Source organism: Oryzias latipes, chromosome 15 (assembly GCF_053564925.1).
Source record: "Oryzias latipes strain Hd-rR chromosome 15, Olatipes_Hd-rR_3.1".
Lineage (NCBI taxonomy): Eukaryota > Metazoa > Chordata > Actinopteri > Beloniformes > Adrianichthyidae > Oryzias > Oryzias latipes.
In genome coordinates, this window is record NC_136251.1 from 19301379 (window position 1) to 19320591 (window position 19213).

General features: G+C 42.0%; 1 protein-coding gene across 2 annotated transcripts in view; it reads left to right on the forward strand.

Moving 5' to 3' along the window:
• The window catches only part of oprm1 (opioid receptor, mu 1), a 42969-nt gene extending 25069 nt beyond the window's left edge, over window positions 1-17900 (forward strand). The window contains exons 2-6 of one of the 2 annotated variants that reach the window (XM_023963452.2): window positions 9061-9410; window positions 13216-13391; window positions 14806-14984; window positions 15209-15407; window positions 16589-17900. In XM_023963452.2, the coding sequence (XP_023819220.1) occupies window positions 9061-9410; window positions 13216-13391; window positions 14806-14984; window positions 15209-15407; window positions 16589-16594 (910 nt within the window). In that variant the 3' untranslated portion in view covers window positions 16595-17900. The remainder of the gene's footprint in view (window positions 1-9060; window positions 9411-13215; window positions 13392-14805; window positions 14985-15208; window positions 15408-16588) is intronic. The other variant, XM_020709453.3, reaches the window with a different exon arrangement.
• The last annotated feature ends 1313 nt before the right edge of the window (window positions 17901-19213 follow it).

Sequence of the window (19213 nt, forward strand, 5' to 3'; positions counted from 1 at the left end):
CTTTTTAGACATAATAATTAAGCTGGAAATGAATAAAAAAAGGTAAAAAGGTAAAAAGCATCTCCATTGATTCTTTAAAAAACAACCCAGATTGAGATCAAAACATTAAAAAGAAAAATATGTTTTTTTATCCTAAATATTTAGGGGGAAAAACAACACAAGCAGATTAAAAAAAACTTTCAAACACTTAAAATAATCCTATAAAAATGTATATTGTTAATTTACAGAACTTTTCTTGATAAAAAAATACAAACAGATTACCAGAAAAGACAAAAAACAAAACTCATCCCAAGAGTAAGAGTGAAGCAGAATTGAAATCCATTTTCACAGGCAGATTCTTCTAATTCTCAGGTACTTTCATTAAACCTTCATTATTTGAGCTCATTAGCTTAGTTCTGTGTAACGGCTCCCAGGAGGTCGTCATAGCTGGCGGGCGTTCTGACCATGGTGGCAACAAAAGTCATAAAAGTCCTCGCGTTGTTAGGCAGAAACAGCTTCATAAATAGGCTGAAGTGAACTTTTCACACCTCTTTTCATACACAGGCTTGATTTAGTTCCAGAAAATTTTGCAGAGGATTACAAAGTCAAACTGTAGCTTTATTTAAAAGACAGCAAGCCCCAAACATGGTTTACATCTTTGCTGACAGCAGCTCTAAACACTGCAGCCATTGGTGTTTTTGCTCGCTAAGGTGATTTATGCTCATAGTTACTGCTGTTCTCAGAAACACTATACAGTCTATGTTTTCTTTCAATGCCTTTCTCTTTTTGTGCCCAAATTTGCACCACATTGATGTGGATGTTTTAGGAAAACAGGAATGTTCTTCAAATTGGTTTGAGTAAATGCTGCTTCAGTCACTTCATGAGAAAACATGGATGTAAGCGTTCTGGGTTTTTGGAGGGGTAAAACTAGAAGGAAAATGAAGAAGGAAATTGTTTTACATTGCTTTTCCTGTGCTTCTCTCCTTGTTAAGTGTAAACAAGTCCATTTGCAGGGTTAGGGTTTAGTAATTTGATTGGAATAATAAAAAAAAACTCAATAACGCTTTATAATAAGAGTCTTTAATAAACTATATATAAGACATTAACAACCACTAGTAATGTTTTAGTAAGCTGCTTATAAGAATATTAATTAGCATTTGTAAATGTCTTTAAATAAGCTGTTTATAAATACATTAACATATTCCTTAATAAACTACTTATAAGACATTAAGCAGTATGAGTAATGTGGTATTAGGCTGCTTATAAAGACATTTATTAGCATTTGTTAATCTTATTCACAAGCTATTTATAAATTGCTTTTATGGGATTAATAAATCTATTAACAGTGTTGTTATTAACAGTTTATTGAGTGTTTTGCAGCCCCCCAATCTAAAGCATGACCAAATATATGATCTTTATAAGCCATTTATAAATTGCTTGTAGACAGTTACTGCCCATTGGAAAGGGCAGATTCTGAGTGCAAACATTTTGAAGTTTATTCAAATTTGTGTCATGATCGGTAGGCGGGACAGACCCAGACGCTGAAACCCAGAATGATCACAAGAGTGTTTTAATGTCAATTCTGTTTTGGCTGTAAGATGATCCTTGGCGAGAGCGTGGCTCGTGGCGTGGCTGGAGGCAGAGTAGCGGCAGAGCGTCTCCGGATTTCGTCGTAGCAACAGGTAAGCAGCCGAGGTTTTCCACACAGGTGACCTTCGTCGTGATGAATCCTGTGACAGGGATACACAGGGTTAGAACGTAGCAAGACGAGAGTAAACAAGGCATGAGCAGGCAGACCAGGCGTAGTCACCATAAGGGGTAACGATCTGGCGTCGAATGGATGGACTGGATCTCCTTAAGAGCAGACGGGTTGATGAAGGTGAAGTGGTCACAGCTGGTGGAATCAGGAACAGAGCAGGAGGAGGCGGAGCAGACAGGGGCACCGTGACAGTACCCCCCCCCCCCCTTAACGACCGCCTCCAGGCGGTCCAGGCCGACGATCCGGATGAGCGCGGTAGAAGTCGGAAACGAGGGAGGGGTCCAAGATGAGGGAACGGGAGATCCAGGACCGTTCCTCAGGACCATAACCCACCCAGTCCACCAAGAACTGATGGCCGCGACCCCGGCGCCGGACGTCCAATATGCGGCTGACGGTGTACGCCGGAGCGTCATCAATGAGCCGGGCGGGTGGCGGGGAAGCGGAAGGCGGGCACAAACTGCTGTCCAGAACAGGCTTGATTTGAGAAATGTGAAACGATGGGTGTACCTTAAGGGCTGCGGGAAGACGGAGACGGACACAGGTGGGATTGATGATGCGGTCGATGGTGTACGGACCGATAAACCGGGGAGCCAACTTGCGTGATGTGGCCTGAATAGGGATGTTCTTGGAGGAAAGCCACACTTTCTGGCCAGGTTGGTATGTGGGGCCGTCAACACGATGGCGGTTGGCTGCGCGACAGTAATTCTCCGAGGTGCGTAGGAGGGCTGCCTTAGTCTGATGCCAGATGCGTTGGCATCGCCGAAGGTGCTCTTGCACGGAGGGGACGGACAAATCAAGTTCCTGAGAGGGAAACAGAGGAGGCAAGTAACCGAGTGAGGCTTCAAAGGGGGACAAACCTGTGGCCGAGGAAGGATGGGAATTGTGGGCGTACTCGACCCAGACTAAGTATTGGGCCCAATCTGTAGTATTCTGGGCGGCAATACAACGGAGGGAAGTCTCCAGCTCCTGGTTGGCCCGCTTGGCCTGCCCGTTGGATTGGGGATGGTAACCCGAAGAGAGGCTGACGGTGGCACCTAGGGCAGAACAGAAAGCTCTCCAGACTTGAGATACAAATTGAAGTCCGCGGTCGGACACGATGTCGGAGGGGATGCCGTGGTTCCTGAAGACATGATTGACCAACACGTCAGCGGTTTGGGTGGCCGAGGGCAGCTGAGGGAGAGGAACAAAGTGGACAAACTTAGAGAACCGGTCAGTGATGTTGAGTACGACCGAGTTACCCTGTGACGGGGGCAGGCCGGTGACGAAGTCTAGTGCGATATGGGACCAAGGGCGGTTGGGCGTGGGCAGAGGATGTAACAACCCTGCTGGAGGAGAGTTCGAGGACTTGGAGCGCGCACAGGTGGAACAGCCGGCTATGTAGTCTCGAACGTCTCGATTCATGGAAGGCCAAAAAAACCGTCGACGCACAAGGTTGACAGTGCGTGTAACTCCGCCGTGACAGGGGATACGGGAGGTGTGAGCCCAAGTGATGACGTCTGACCTTAGTGAGAGGGGAACATAGAGAGTGCCGTTAGGGGGTGTGGGATGGTCAGGTTCCTCACCTTGCGCCCGAATGACTCTTGTCTCTATGTCCCAGGTCAGGTTGCCAATGATGCAGGTCTCCGGAATGATGCTGGTGGTGATTTCAGAGAGTACAGAGTCAGAGAATTGGCGAGATAAGGCATCCGGCTTGATGTTACGGCTGCCAGGTCTGTATGTGATAGAAAAATTGAACCGATCAAAGAGTAAACACCAACGGGCTTGACGTGAGTTGAGGCGTTTAGCTGAGCGCAGATATGCAAGATTTTTATGATCAGTCCACACTATGAATGGATGTGTCGAGCCCTCCAGCCAATGTCGCCACTCTTCAAGAGCCAGTTTGATAGCGAGGAGTTCTCTATTTCCCACATCGTAATTCCGTTCTGCTGGGGATAGCTTCTTGGAAAAGTAGGCGCAAGGCTTGAGTTTTCCTGATGATTCTTCACGCTGGGATAGGACAGCCCCTACTCCGGAGTCAGAAGCGTCCACCTCTATTATATTAGACATCTTTGATATAAGACATCTTACGAGAATAAAACAAAACAAGAATCACGTTAGAGAGAGGGGGGGTAGGGGGTGATAATAGGAGGGGAAGGGGGATAAGACCATGAAGCAGCATAAAGCAACAAGTTTACTGGTTGTTAATCATTATGGTAAGGTTCAAATGTAAAAAAAAACAAAAAAAAAAGGGCGGAGCCTGTCCACACACACACTCAAATGTTATAAACACACCTGTTAGTTGCAAAAATGTCCACCTGTCGACATGTACACAAAACAGATAGTGTTCACACGCATACTTATGCCTTAAAACCAACTAGTGTGAAATATTTCAGTCATTCAGTCTGTTGAGCTAACACCTGTGCTCAGGTGAGTGTTTATGTTCTTCTAAAATGGATGGTGGAACGTGAAAAGAAGGAGGGAGAGTGCCAGGCCATCCCCACCCCAAGACCCCCACCGCACCAGCAGCGGCAGCCGGAATCCCCCCAACGCCACACGGGAACCGGCAGGGAACAACCGCCGCCCGGGCGACCAAGCCCGCCACCCAGGCCAGGGCCAGCAGGGCCGCCGCAAGGCCCCCAGAGCCAGAGAGCAGGGAGGCACGGAGGGAAAGAGGGCGCCGCCCCAGCCCAACCAGGAGAGCAGCCCCCCCGCCGCGCCGGGAGAACCCAACGCAGGGCCCCACCGGAGAAGGACGCCCACAGCCCCAGACGAGCACCCCACCACCACCCAGGAGTTCCGGGCATCCCCCCGCCCCAACCCCAGGTACGAGCCAGGACCCCCCAAGGGAGACCCACTCCGCACTCCAGGCAGCCATCCGCCCGGCCCACGGTTGGTCCAGGGAGGAGCGAGGCAGGGGCCCGCCGCCCCCGCCCAGAAGGGGGGAACCCCGGGGAAAAAAGAGGGCCCACAAGGGGTGTTGTAAATATGGCCCGACCAGGCTCGGCCACAGTTGGAAATTTGGCGGGGCCCAGCACTCAGGAGCAAGGACCAGAACCCACCCCCCAGGGACACGAACACCCCCGGCTCAGATGTAATGTGAACCCCCCCACCGCGCGGAGAGAGCACCGCCGGGCCCAGGAAGCCGGCACCCCGGGGACACAGCCGCCGTTGCAAAGGGGCCCGTACACCCCACCAGGGAAGAGGCAGGGGACAGATGGTCCTAGGTCCCACCTTCCTTGCAAAATGTGTGTACGTGTATGTGTGTTTGAGAGAGTGTGTGTGTGCATGTGTGTGTGTTTATGTTGGGATGTATATATTGAGGGGGGAGGGGTGTGTGTACTAAGGGGGGTGCGGTTAAAATTGGCGGGTAGGGCACTAAGGGGACGTCTCCTGATTACTCACAGTGACGTCCCCTCACCCTCCCCACCAAGGGGCCCTAAATGTCTAAGGTGCGGTTAAAATTGGCGGGTAGGGTGCTAGGAGGACATCCGCTGCTTGCTGGCAGTGATGTCCAAGCACCCCCCCTACCAAGGGCCCTACATGTCTAAGGTGCAAATAAAACCGAAAGAGGGGGGGCCCACTCCATACGGCAACCACAGGAGGGGGGTCACTGCCTAGTAAACCCCTCCCCCCCAAGGCTCATCGCAGGCTAAGCCCCCCACCCCCTCACCCTATTATGAGGTTATATGAGGAAGGGGGTAAGTTGGGGACAGATGATAGACTGTCCCCCGGTGGTCAAACAGCCATCCCCCCCCCCCCCCCAGCAAGGGGGCCAGGCCCACCCAGCCCCGGGGCCCCACCCCCGGAGGCGCAGACACCCCAGGCCCAGCACCACCACCCCCACACAGAGAGAGGGGAGCCAGAAAGCGCCGCCCCCCCCCGGAGCAAGCCCAGGCCCCCACCCCCAAACGCCGGCCCTAGAAGAGCTCTGGTCAGGCCTCGACGGGACCGAGGCAGCCAACCGGCCGGGGAAACCGCCGATGGCCTCAGCGGAGACCCCGAACCGTCAACCCACCCTGCCCCGTACCAATAGTGCCCCCCCCCCTCCCCCAGAATGCCCCCCCACAGGACAGGGCCGACAAGACCCCCACCCCACCTCACCCCCAGACCCCGCAGCCGAAGCGGATGACACCCAGAGCTACCGGGGGCCCCAAGAGGGTTGTCCCGTCCCGCCCCAGAGCCAGGGAAGGGCCGATCCCAGCCCCAGGTGTAGACGGGAAGCCCATCCAGCGCCGCTGGGCCCCCCCCCCGAGCAGCGCCCCCCGCCAACCCCCCCCAGCACAGGCAAAGGGACCACCCCCCCAAGCCAAGCCAGACCACCACCCCACCCCCCCACCACGCACCCCCACACCCAAGCCCAGAGGACCACGCAGCGCCCCAGGCCGCCCCACCCAGGCGCCGGACCCGACCCCCCGACCAACGGAGCCCCCACCACCCCCGGCCAGGCACCGGAGGCCCCGACCCCCACCCCGGCCCACGGCAGAAGGGCAAGGAGCAGCGACGACCATGCCCCCCCCACCCCCTAAGTCACGGAGTTAGCTATGGGAGACCAGAGAGACCGAATTCTTTCCAAGTTACTTGAACTTTGGGCTGACATTTTTTCCAAGCTGATATGATCAAGCAGCAGATTTCTGTGTTGACTTATATTTATATTTTTTTTGCTTTTCCAATTTATTAAAATAGTTTTTTTAGCAATGCAAAGAGTTATGAAAATGATAGAGCCTAATCCTCCTTCTACATCGATGGCACTCATGTCACCAAGCACACAAAGTGACGGTGAAGCTGTGATTGAAACCTTAAGCCAGACTGATAGATCGGCACATACCTGCTGCCAGAGAGCCTGGACAGGCGTGCAGAACCATAGTGCATGCATGTAATTGTCGGGTAGATTACTGTCACAGTGCTGACAAATGTCTGAGTTACTGAGACACATCTTGAACATCCTCTGTCCAGTGTAGTAAATTCTGTGAAGAGTTTTGAAATGGATTAGCTGCAGATTTGGATTTTTTGTCATTTTAAAGGTGTTTAGACAAAGTTCTGACCAAAAACTTTCATCTGTGCTGATGCTCAAATCCGCATCCCATTTTGTTGTCGGAAGTGAAATATTGTTATCTAAATTACATAAAAGTTTGTATATTTTGGAGAGAGTTTTATTCATTGAGAAATTGATCAGAGTGGTAACTACATCTGGTAGCTTTAAATCGTTGTCTCTGTATTTAAACTTTTTAGTAATAATTGATTTAAGTTGCTGATATTCCAAGAAGTTATATATTCCATGTTTGTCTTGAAGTTCCTGGGGAGTTATGAATCTTCTATCAATAATTATGTGCTCTAGTTGTTTTATGCCCCCTGCTTGCCAAGCTGGGAAGTGGATAATTTTTTTGTTTATGAGGATGTCTGGGTTGTTCCAGATGGGTGTCATTTTGCACGGTTGAATTGATGATTTTGATATTTTGAGAAATTCCCACCAGGCTGTTAAAGTGGCATTTATATTAATACTTTTGAAACAATCCTGTTTTTTAACTATTTGACTAATAAATGGAAGATCTGACAGGTTGATCTTTCCACATAACGCCTGTTCCAAGTCTAACCATGAGTTGGTTTCTGGATTATTTTTTAACCATTTTAAGATGTATTGTAATCTATTTGCAAGAAAGTAATTGTGGAAGTTAGGTAATTCTAATCCTCCACAGCTTTTTGCAGATTTTAAAGTTTTTAAACTAATTCTTGCAGGTTTATTGTTCCATAGAAAGCTTGATATGGATGAGTCTAATGTTTTGAACCATTTTAGTGGCGGTTGTGTGGGAATCATTGAGAAGAGATAATTAACTTTGGGTAAGATTTTCATTTTAACCGTGGCTACCTTGCCCATAAGGGACAAAGGCAGGTTGGTCCAGCGTGTTAGATCGTCCTGTTTGTTTTTCAGTAATGGGGTGTAGTTTAGCAGTACCAGTTCTGATATTTTGGGGGAAAAATAAATACCTAGATATTTTATATTGCCTGATTTAACTGGTCAATGTTTAATCTAAATCTATTTTGAATAAACATTTTAGCTGGGTACATTTATTTATAGCAATTTATAAATGGCTTGTAAAGACCCCCCCCCCCATATTTGGTTACGCTTTAGATTGGGGGGGGCTGCAAAACACTCAATAAACTGTTAATAAGAACACTGTTAATATATTTATTAATCCCATACAAGCAATTTATAAATAGCTTGTGAATAAGATTAACAAATGCTAATAAATGTCTTTATAAGCAGCCTAATACCACATTACTCATACTGCTTAATGTCTTATAAGTAGTTTATTAAGGAATATTTTAATGTATTTATAAACAGCTTATTTAAACTTGTAAGTCAGTTGTAAGACATTTACAAATGCTAATTAATGTTCTTATAAGCAGCTTACTAAAACATTACTAGTGCTTGTTAATAGTTTATTAAGGACTCTTATCATAAAGCGTTACCGTAACTGTGATTGTGGTATAAAAAAGCCTTTTACCACAATCACAGGAAAGCATCATAACACTGGTGTTTATCAGAAAATACAAAGGTGAAACATGTTATGGTGTGTGTGTTTTTTCTGAGGTGTTGATCAGGTGACGGTAACATCTGAATTTAGATACAGAAATGGTGAAACTGAAAAGTTTAACAGAATTTGCTCAGTATGTTCAACAAATGGGATATGTGTTCCCTCGCTGAACCACAAACGGACTAAATCTAGCGTTCCAACCTCTACTGAGCCCCAAAAGATCACAAGTTTTTTTTTTTTTTTTTTTAAACTGCTTGTTTTCTTTGTCATTTAGGTCTATAATGTGCAAAAAGCATTTTATATATTTATATATATATATATATATATATATATATATATATATATATATATATATATATATATAAATATAAGTATAATGGAGCCCGTGTCCTGACATTAAAAAATTAAAATATATCTCGTTCCCACAGATTAATATCTTGTTTGCACGAAATAATATTCCGTTCCACAAGATAATATTCCGTTCCCTCGAAATAATTAATCCGTGCAAATACAATAATTATTCACATCATAAGTCATTCATAAACACCGATATGCTCTCCGTTCGGCCGCAAAAGCGATAAATTCCTTCATGGATCACGCATACCCAAGATGCATTTCGACCAGCCAATCATTGGTCTTGTTGTTACAACTCAGTTACAGGGACACGGTGATTGGTCGATATACATTCTGTTTTTATATACTTTTTTGAAGAAACTTAAATGAAAAAGGTGATTAAATGTATAACTGAGCCCAAAACAGCCTTTTTAAGCTCTGCTGTCTATAAAAATTCTATGCTGCTCTCTGCTACAGGTACACCAAAATGAAGACAGCCACAAACATCTACATCTTCAACCTCGCTCTGGCAGATGCCTTGGTCACCAGCACCCTGCCGTTCCAGAGCGTCAACTACCTGATGGGGTCTTGGCCATTTGGGGACCTGCTCTGCAAGATGGTGATGTCCATCGACTACTACAACATGTTCACCTCCATCTTCACCCTCACAACCATGAGCATCGACCGCTACATCGCTGTTTGCCACCCTGTGAAAGCGCTGGACTTCAGGACGCCTCGCAATGCCAAGATTGTCAACATCTGCAACTGGATTCTGTCCTCCGCCATCGGTCTGCCGGTCATGTTCATGGCTGCTACAGCCAAAAGCCGTAAGCACGAGCCCACCCGCACTGTGGAACCGAGACCACAGCTTTGTGTGTCTTTATGTTTAAAATACTCTGTTTCTGAAAAGCACAGGTCTGCACAAGCAGTCAGAATACAAGGCAGATCTTCTCAGAAGTGAAAATTTTTATAGAAAAAAAAAAGAAATCTCTCTTAAAATCTATTTAATACTCAAATAGTGAATAATAGCCATATCTAAGTAATAACCAACTGTCAGTGCATGTGTAAAAACAGCTTTTAAACGATAAAAAAAGGATTTGTTTCTTTTCCTTTGAATATAGAATAGAAGCAGAAAATCGGATCAAATGTTTCAGAATTTAAATCTGATATGACTTCAAAGAGTCCCTGTGACTCCAGCAGGTTTTTAACCACACATGAGGCTGCTTTCATGCTCCAATCTGGCCCACACGCTAAAACAGAGGTCCAGAATAACAGCCAGCACAAGCTAACCTCACTGATAAAGTGTCTTTGTGTCTGTGACTTTTATGGGGGGGAAATTGCCTCAAGTGTTTAAAGTGTGACTCCACACTCTGAGGGGGATTAATCTTTCTAACACTTTTTGTCAAGGCTTTGAACTTCAGTAGAAAAGTTATGTTTTTGATTTTTTTTAATCAAAAGCATCATACCAACCTCTTTAATTTCCCACAATGTATCACTATTTATGAAGGACACGCTATTATTTACTCTAAAAAACACACACTTACAGTTCTGCTATTTTCAAATCGCCTTTCATGAAATTCACTAATAAATTAATTATCAAATTTGAAGGTTGTAAAATTATTTATGCAAGTGCAAATGCCAGGACTTTCTTTATGTTTCAGTGTGTGTTATACAAACTAACAGCTCCATCAAAGGAATGGAAAAACATCATGCTGAGATGTTTTAAAGCTTCAATTCAAACAGATTTCAAAGCTTAATAAGTTGGGTTCCAGCAAAAGATTTTGGCAAACGAAGGCCAACTTTCTGTCTGTGTTGATTAAAAAAAAAACAGTAAACTTCTTCATCAAATAGTTTCTGAAAAACTTTGTTATTTCACATTTTTAAATGAGAAAACACAATCACAGACGCTTTTACTGGAAAAAAACATCAGAAACTGAAAAAACTACATAGAATATTGGGCCCTCCAGTATTTTAAAGGGACAACTACACCAACAGTATTAAATCAGATAAAGAGCAGAAAAATCCTCACGGAATACAGCCCTGCTGGTTATCAGGTGCCCCATATATACCTGTGGCTGATTCCCTAGCTCAGGTGTGCCATGCCAATAAAAAGCTGCAAAAAATGTGTTTTATGAAAGAACAAACTGGATATCAACCTTTGAGGACTGCAGTTCTACACCTATAAAAAGAATAAATAAATACATTTTCGAGGCTCTCAAGGTCACTTCACAATAGAAAACAGATAAAACACAGAAGACAGAAGGTGCTATTGATGTGTTTTTTATGTAGGAAAGTTTTGAGTTGGAATTTGAAGGTGGACATAGAGTCCAAGTTTCTAAGATCAGGGGGGAAGAGAGTTCCAGAGTCTGGGGGCAGAGAAGGCCGTGCTACACATGGTGCTCAAGTGGGGTACGGAAGGATGAAGAATTCAAGGAGCGGGACGGTGTGGACATTTTGATAAGACCAGACAGATAGGGAGGAGAAATGATGTGGATGGCCTTAAAATTGTACAGAAGGATTTGGTGGTTGATTCTTGATTGAACTGGGAGCCACTGCAGATGCTGCAGGACTGGGAAGATGTGATGATGGAGGGGAGGGTTCGGTAATGATCCGGGCTGCAGTGTTCTGAACCAGTTGAAGTGTGTGGATGGATTTCTTGGGGGGAATAAGGAGTTGCAGTAATCAATGCGGCTGGATTACTAAACTGTGGACCAGGATGGAGACAGAGTGGGTGGTGAAGGAGGGACGGAGATGGCTGATATTTAGCAAGTGGGAAAATGATGACTTGGTGATGTTGCTGATGTGGGACTGGAAGGATAGAGAGCTGTTGTGAACAACACCCAAACCACAACAACAAAAAACACACACAGCAACAAAAAGCAAGCACATAAAGTAAGATTTGTGTATTTTACTATTTAAGATATCTGTTAAGCTACATTCACACGGGCATTCATTAGACGGGGGTTCAAGAACGTACTAAAAACAGATTCTTGAAAGTGTATTTGGTCCATGGTGTTCACACTGGACAAGCAGGGGGGGGGGGGGGGGGTTCTTATTATTATTATTTTTCTACTGTTTACTGGTGCATGTCCGCCACCTAGAGTTGGAACAGGCTCTGTGCGAAATATTGACACTGCAAAAATGTTGCTCCAGGTTTTTTCGTTCACAGCTCTATTCCAATATATGAAAGACTTGATGTCATTGAATTCTGGCTGGGAACAAACCACAATTATTTATTTCTCCTCTATAATCAATTTTAAAGCAGTTGGCACTTCTGTGATTAAAAGGGACGCCAGCCATATGTCACTACCAAAGTCCCTGACTTGTCAAAGTTTGACCTTAAAGTTGTGCAGAGTCCCAAAACACACACTACAGGTTCATTTACGCAAATTTAAATATTATTGGTAGTGGTAACTTGAACGTGCGTTGGCGAGGACGGTGTGACAGTAGCCTTACTGTAACTTCAGTTCTAATGGAACTATCATGTCTAAAATGTTTGTTTGTTTTTTTTGTGTGAAAGAATTTAATGGATTCTTGGTCAGGTGAGTTCCAACAGTACCTCAATCTGTCATTGTTAGCCACAAATCTCTGCTTACAGACTCTTCTAAGCAGCTCATTAACAGCAACAGTAATGAAGACATGCAGAACCAAAAGAGGCCAAAACAAAAATTGAGAAAATTACGTTTATTGGCAGATGATGAATTTATTGGTGTGGATGAAGCTTTACAGCCTTGATCAGAGTAGAAAGGCATTCAGATGTGCAGACGGTGCATGGTGTGATGGCTGCAGCCCTAAAGCAAGAATCTCCAGAAATTGAGAGCGAGAACAGAGGAGTCGAGAAACATTTTCAAAATCTCGTTGTCTTTTAACAGCCCCGTAAAAAAAAGCTCTTCCAGCTCATACAGAGCAGATTTTCTAACACTCAGGGAAAATGCATGACTGCTTTCTGCCACCCACAGTTGTAGACTTTTATTAGAAAAACTAGAAAACTTTATTAGTAAAACAATCTTCTAGTCTGGTCCCTTTACAAGTTTTCTTTTCAATAAATTTAACTCTAAGAGAAATAAATGTATGAATAAAAAAGCACTTACAACACTTTAACTCAAAAACAAGAACCATGGAGAAATTCCACTAGAAATAGAAAACTGTAAACCCAGCACAGACAGAGTTGTAAATCAAGCAGAAATATATTTCCGCATCAGTTTCGCTGAGTGCTTTGCATTTTTTTACTGCCTTTTCCTATTAAGAATTTTAAGCAAACTCACTTTATAGACCCACCAATATTTATTTTGCTCGTCTTCAGGCTTTAAATCTAGAAAAAGCTTTGCAGCTGAGCTGCTTTGATGTCCTAGTTCACCACATACAAATATATTAAACATGTTTTGCATGTTTGTGCAACAGACTGGATGCCTGTGCAGAAACTACAAAGCCTTTGGCCAACAGTAGTTAGGATAGGCTCCAGCAACCCCATTATCCTAAAAGGGATTAAACATGTTTCAAAAGAAGATGGATGTCTGCATTTTTCAAAAACAACATTAGCGTTTGTGTCAAACACACGTGTGCGACGTGAAATGAGTTTTGTCCTTCACGGCCCCCCCTTAGCTGTTTTGCCAAGTATGTTTGTCCCCACAGACCCCAAGATTGTGGACTGCAAGCTGATTTTCCCCCACCCCTCCTGGTACTGGGACACTCTGCTGAAGATCTGTGTGTTCATCTTTGCCTTCATCATGCCCGTCCTCATCATCACCATCTGCTACGGACTCATGATCCTGCGCCTGAAGAGCGTTCGAATGCTGTCAGGCTCACAGGTGCGACACTTTTCATCAACTTAGCCAAACAGTCACAAAAACTGAAACAAATCACTGATGACTATTTACAAATCATAGCAGAGCACTGCATGATAGGAAATGGTTTCATTCATTGATGTCAAGACAAAAAAATGAGGAAAAAATGAAGCTGTGGTTACAAAAACAAATATTTGCTCACCTTTTGTGTGAAATGCAATATTTTCATATATGATCTACTTACAGTGTTTACATTTTGGTTGCCTTTTATCCAGTTTTTTTAAAACACTGTTGCCTTTTACGAGCTCAGTATGCAAATCGAAAACCCCTTAAAGACCCATTCAATCATCTTTTGTGTTCCCAGTGGTCTTTTTAGTTATGATTATGCTGTTTTTTGGCAAAATCAAAAAAAACTGTCATTTTCTAGGACATAGTTTCTGCAGAGCGAAACTTGCCTAAATTCGCCTCTGAGTTGTGGGCGGGACTGTTGGCATGGGTTAAGCCTGCCTTGATTTCTAATCATTCATCTGATTACATTCTCTCCTGCTAGCTTACTGCGTCTTTCAACACCAACTTAACAATACAGCTGCAACAAAAGTGGTGAGCAATATTGGAACAATCCAGCCGTACAGTTTTGCTCCAGATTCCAGCTTAGATGTGGAAGAAAAGATCTATTTTTCTGGAAGTGGATGCATCAGAATGGAGCGGAGCAGGAAACTTGTGGCCTGCCAACTGTAGCTTTTATGTCACAGCTACAGTCTTTTTTCAAACAGCATTTTTTTGTCTGCTCCTAATTCACAATGATTTGGAAAAATAAAAAAAGATATACTCGGAAATACAATTTTAAGATTACATTTCGAAATTATCTTTTTTTATATGCTGTATGTCATCATAAAAAAAGGTTAGAAGAGTGTTTTAAAAACACTAAGACAACATTTTTACTGTAGTGGGTCTTCAATGTAATCTGTTGGTCACTCATGCCATTAGCATAAAATTAAAATAATTATCTGGACTGAATTGAATTATAATTAATCACATTCAATAAAGATCCATCTTTTTTGTGGCCTCAGTTGTGAATTGGGACTTTGTAGATATACTCAATTGGATACAACAAAAAAATGAGGTGAATGATTTTTACATTTTTTTTAAACCTAAAACTTTGCTCTTGCTTGATTTGAAATATATGTTCAGTGTCACTATCTCATTTATTGCACTGCTTTTAATTACATTATATTTTTTTAAACACGTTTTTTTATCTCTGTAAATTACTTTTCAGCACTTTTGTGCATTTGAAAAAGGACGGCCTTGCTTTTAGAAATGCTGGATTTCTATTACATTTTTCAGTGAATCGCAAGCATTACACTTGATCGGTTTTGTACTTTTTGTGTGTTCTGAAAGGGCCTCTCTGCCGGTACTTAGCTGTTGTTGTGAATCGCAGGAGAAAGACAAGAACCTCCGTCGTATCACTCGCATGGTACTGGTGGTGGTGGCCGTCTTCATCGTCTGCTGGACCCCCATCCATGTGTTTGTCATCATCACTGCACTGATCAACATTCCCAGCTCCACACTTCAAACCATCACCTGGCATTTTTGCATCGCCTTGGGCTACACAAACAGGTAAAAATCCATTTGGCAGCTGTGTGGGCATTTATAGAGAGCATGTATAGAGAGGGCATTTAAACAAGATTTAATGAGAGAAACTGTTCATTGTCGTTTACTAAAAGGATTTTTTTTATCTCACCACTTGCAAAAAAGAAAAGGATTTTGTTAAATAGTGTTACATTTTGAGTTTTTGTTCAGCTAGCATTGTTAACCCATGACCCTATTTTTGCCCAATGCAGTAGCCTTAACCCGGTTCTTTACGGTTACCTGGACGAGAACTTCAAGCGCTGTTTCCGTGAGTTTTGCACCCCGAGTCCTTCCGTACTGGAGATTCAAAACTCCTCCAGAACTGGAGCCACCAGCCGCAAGGTCCCGAAGCGTGAACACAACAGTGCAAACACAGGGGAGAGGTCCAACCAACAGGTAGCCAGCGTCTGTGTAAGCACATATGAGTAATCTTGAACCAGATCTGATCAAAAGGATGTTGAAAACGTGAAACTGATTTGCCACTGAAATCCGCTTTTCCTTCTTAGTATGAATTAACTTTCTTTATAACATTTATGGTAACAACATAAACTTTTCCTAAATACAAGAAATTATAATGATTAATTATAGTATTAATTGTGCAACACTTGGGCATTTAAATCCTATATAACAAAATGAGAAACTAGATTTATATGCAAATTAGAAATCATCATAATTAATAATTATAATAATTTATAATAATCATTATTATGCAAAGCCATTTTATTTTCAGTGATTTTTTTTACAAGTCATCTTATATTTCAGTTTACCTGCTATATTTTTTAAATTAAGATTCATGTTATCCTATTTTTGTGATTATACCATGAAATAAATCTCACTCTTTATAACAATTAACAAAAAACAATTTCAATTGAACATTAAAAGCTTCAGATTAAACATGGTATAAAATACTATATTTTAAAAAAAATAGATGGAAAGTATAAAGTTTTTCACAGCTGGCTGTTTCTGCTTGGAAATGTTTTTTGTAAAAAAGACTTGCAAAACATTTGCAAGTTATTGTATTTAATGAAAAAAACAGCCAAAATGCATGAACACTGTTATATTAGTTATGCTATGTAATAAAAAAAACATCAAATACAAAAATAGAAGCATAAATATTCACCTTTTTTCTGGAGCATTATACATTTTTTGGGTGATAGATCTTTAAAAAAAAAAAAAGTATAGTCACCCAAAAAAGAAAAAAAACTAATACTTAAACAATAACAGTGTTAGGGCTTCTTCATCCAAGCAAATATGGTTTTTAGGAACAAAAATAGCAGAATTCTGCCTAAATGTGGCAAGAATTTAAGCTAAAGACAAATACAAACGAAAAACTGAAAGTTCATAAATATTGAAAACACTGCAAGATTTCAACATGTGACATTTTTGCTACAAAAAACAGAATACAAATACATCACTGTCATAATAAATACACCCAAAAAAATCCTGTTTTTTAAGATTTGGGGTTTGTAAATAACTAATTGGTCTGTCATTGGCATTTTATCAGAGTGATGTCACATCTGTTGAACGTCCTCAGACAAGTGCAGCAGTGTGTGCATCCTGATGAGGCGCTGCTTTGTCTGCGTTCTCTGCAGGTATGACTAGCCTTGGAGGGGTCGTCGCTGGACTCTCGCTGTTGTGGCAGCATTGCCAACGACGATCTCAACTCAGAAGTCACACAAGTCACCACTGGGTTTTAATCCCTCGAGCCAGACATGCCCATTAGATGATCCAGAGCACCTTTGTGAGGCATTTGCAGCTCACAGCATTTACTCAAAAACTTCTAAAAGGACTGAAGAGCCCGCCGCCCCTTCACTGTTACACTCTGAAGAAATGTGCACAGTACTCTGTTGACATTGATTCAAAAAAAAAAGTGTTCAACTGACAGATCTGTAAATCCACTTTCATAAGCCAATATGGTGACGTGTACTCGTCAATGTCAACTACAGAAATCAATTTTCGAACACGCCGTCATGCCTTTCTGTCATGCTTCCCCCAAATGTCTACTTGAGGTGGATTTACATGTGAAAAAAGAGATTTGTGGGATTTTGCAAGGATTTGACTAAACAGGAGGGAAAAAAATGGCTTTTTGTGTGTAGCAGAAGCAGGACTTGTTGTTTCACACCCTCCATTGAGGGGTTCAGCACCACGCGGGCCTCAGCCACTACTGGACTGTGGTGTGTGTTGCTGTGCATCAACTTATCAGGATTTCACCAGAAAGGAAAAAAAAAAGCTGTATATTTTCTGTTCATCACAAATCTCTGAATGTACAAAGCAGGAACTGTCTTTGTGGATCTTTGTACCAAACCTACAAGGAAAGCCCTCTGGGCTGTTTGTACAGCACACAAAAAAGCATGCATTTATGGGAAACAGTACAATTGCCAGTATATGATTAACCACAGCTTTATAACCATTACATTAAATAATGAGTTTGAATGGAACCACTCGTCTCTTTTACAGTAATTGACAAGTGAAGCAAGCAGGATTGCACATCTGATGGGATATTTACTATTGCTTGTGCTTACTTGTTGTGCTGTTTGCCATGTGTGCAAAATGCCTTTTTCAGTAGCTTTATGCCACATTTTTTGAAACAGTACTTTTCTAAAGACTCATGAACTTGATTGTAATGTAGAGTTATTTTTTTCCACAAATGGGAAAATGTGAGGAAAAAAAATACTGTGCTCCCAAACCTTTGTTGTTGTGTTGAGGTCTGCTTGTAAACTATGACAATGTCTACAATCAGTGTGTAAAGCTGTGAAGTTTGGTGCAAAAAAAAATAATCAATTTTGAGTAAAAGTGATGCTGAAGCCACTGTGAATACAGCGTTCACTCATTTTAAACAAGATACATGTTTGTTGTTTACAGTTTTTTTACATCGCCTGCTTTAAATAAAGAGCCTTGGGAGAAGCTGTGAGTCCTAACATATTGATTTTTCCTTTTCATACATCAAAGCATCACATTAACCAATAAATGTCCAATCATGCTAGACGAGGCCATAACATACCAATGAAAGAACAGGTTTCCAAATGAATCACTGCTCACTTTTATCGTTTATCAGCTTTGTGTCATAAGAAATGCTGCATGTTAAATAAAGTAGTCCTTTACTAGGAGGAGACCAGAATGAAAATGAAGCTCATGCCCTTCAGCTTTCATGACTTTGAAAGATAATTAAAGGCAGAGGTGGAAAGCACATAATACTTATTCACCTAATTAAGTGTGGTTACATTGACAAAAATGTACAGTACTTAGTTACTAGAATAAGTGAAAAAAAGCACGTAAAGCAAAGCAAGTAAAAAGTAATACTCTTTAAGAACTGAGTAATTACTTTTTGGGAAAATTGATGAGAACACTGTTTTTTTTTTCAATTTTAAATTTTCTAAACATTTTTTCCTTGTAAATAACTAGCATAGGACATAAAAAAATTGTGTCTTTTGACTGCTCCCATTACAAGTCACCAAAGTGAATTATCCGCCTCCATCTACATGTAAACACCAGTTTAGATGGACTTTATGACCAGCTCATGTCCTCCTTTTCTAAATCCATGAGCTAGCTGTCCAGTTTACATTTGTGCAAACATACACAGCTGGCCCCTAAAGGGCCTATACTGTGCTATCCGGAAGCTTTTTGTATTAAATATTATCCATGTATACGAAAATATATCAACTTTGGCACAGAAAAGAATTATTTCTTTAAATTAAATATGAATTATTTTCCTACCCAGAAGTAAAACGACTCAATATCATTTTTGTTATTGTGCTGTTTTCACTTGATCAACTTTGATCATTTCTTTACGTTTTTATGTATTTATTTTGCCAATTATTACCCTTTAAGTTTCATTTTCATTCAGCAAATAAAGCATTCAACTCTGCACTTTTTTCTTTAAATGGAGATCCTTCTAGTTAGGTTTAATTCTTCCTTCTTTTTTTTTTCCTGGAACACTCAGAGCGTATTCAAACATGTCATTGTTACCATAAAGTTATGTCACATTTCCAGATGTTTTTGTAGGAAAAACAACATTTGAAGAGCAAGTAATGAAATCTTACTGACAGAGTGAGTCATTATACTGTGTTAATGCAACAGAGAGCTTCATGGCCATAACAGCAGGACCAGAGCGACTGGGGTGTAATTTGAAATCTCATCAAAATTATATTACTCTATCTATAATGAAACCGAGAAAACGGGTAAATTGCAAACATACATTTATGTCTGCTTCATGATTT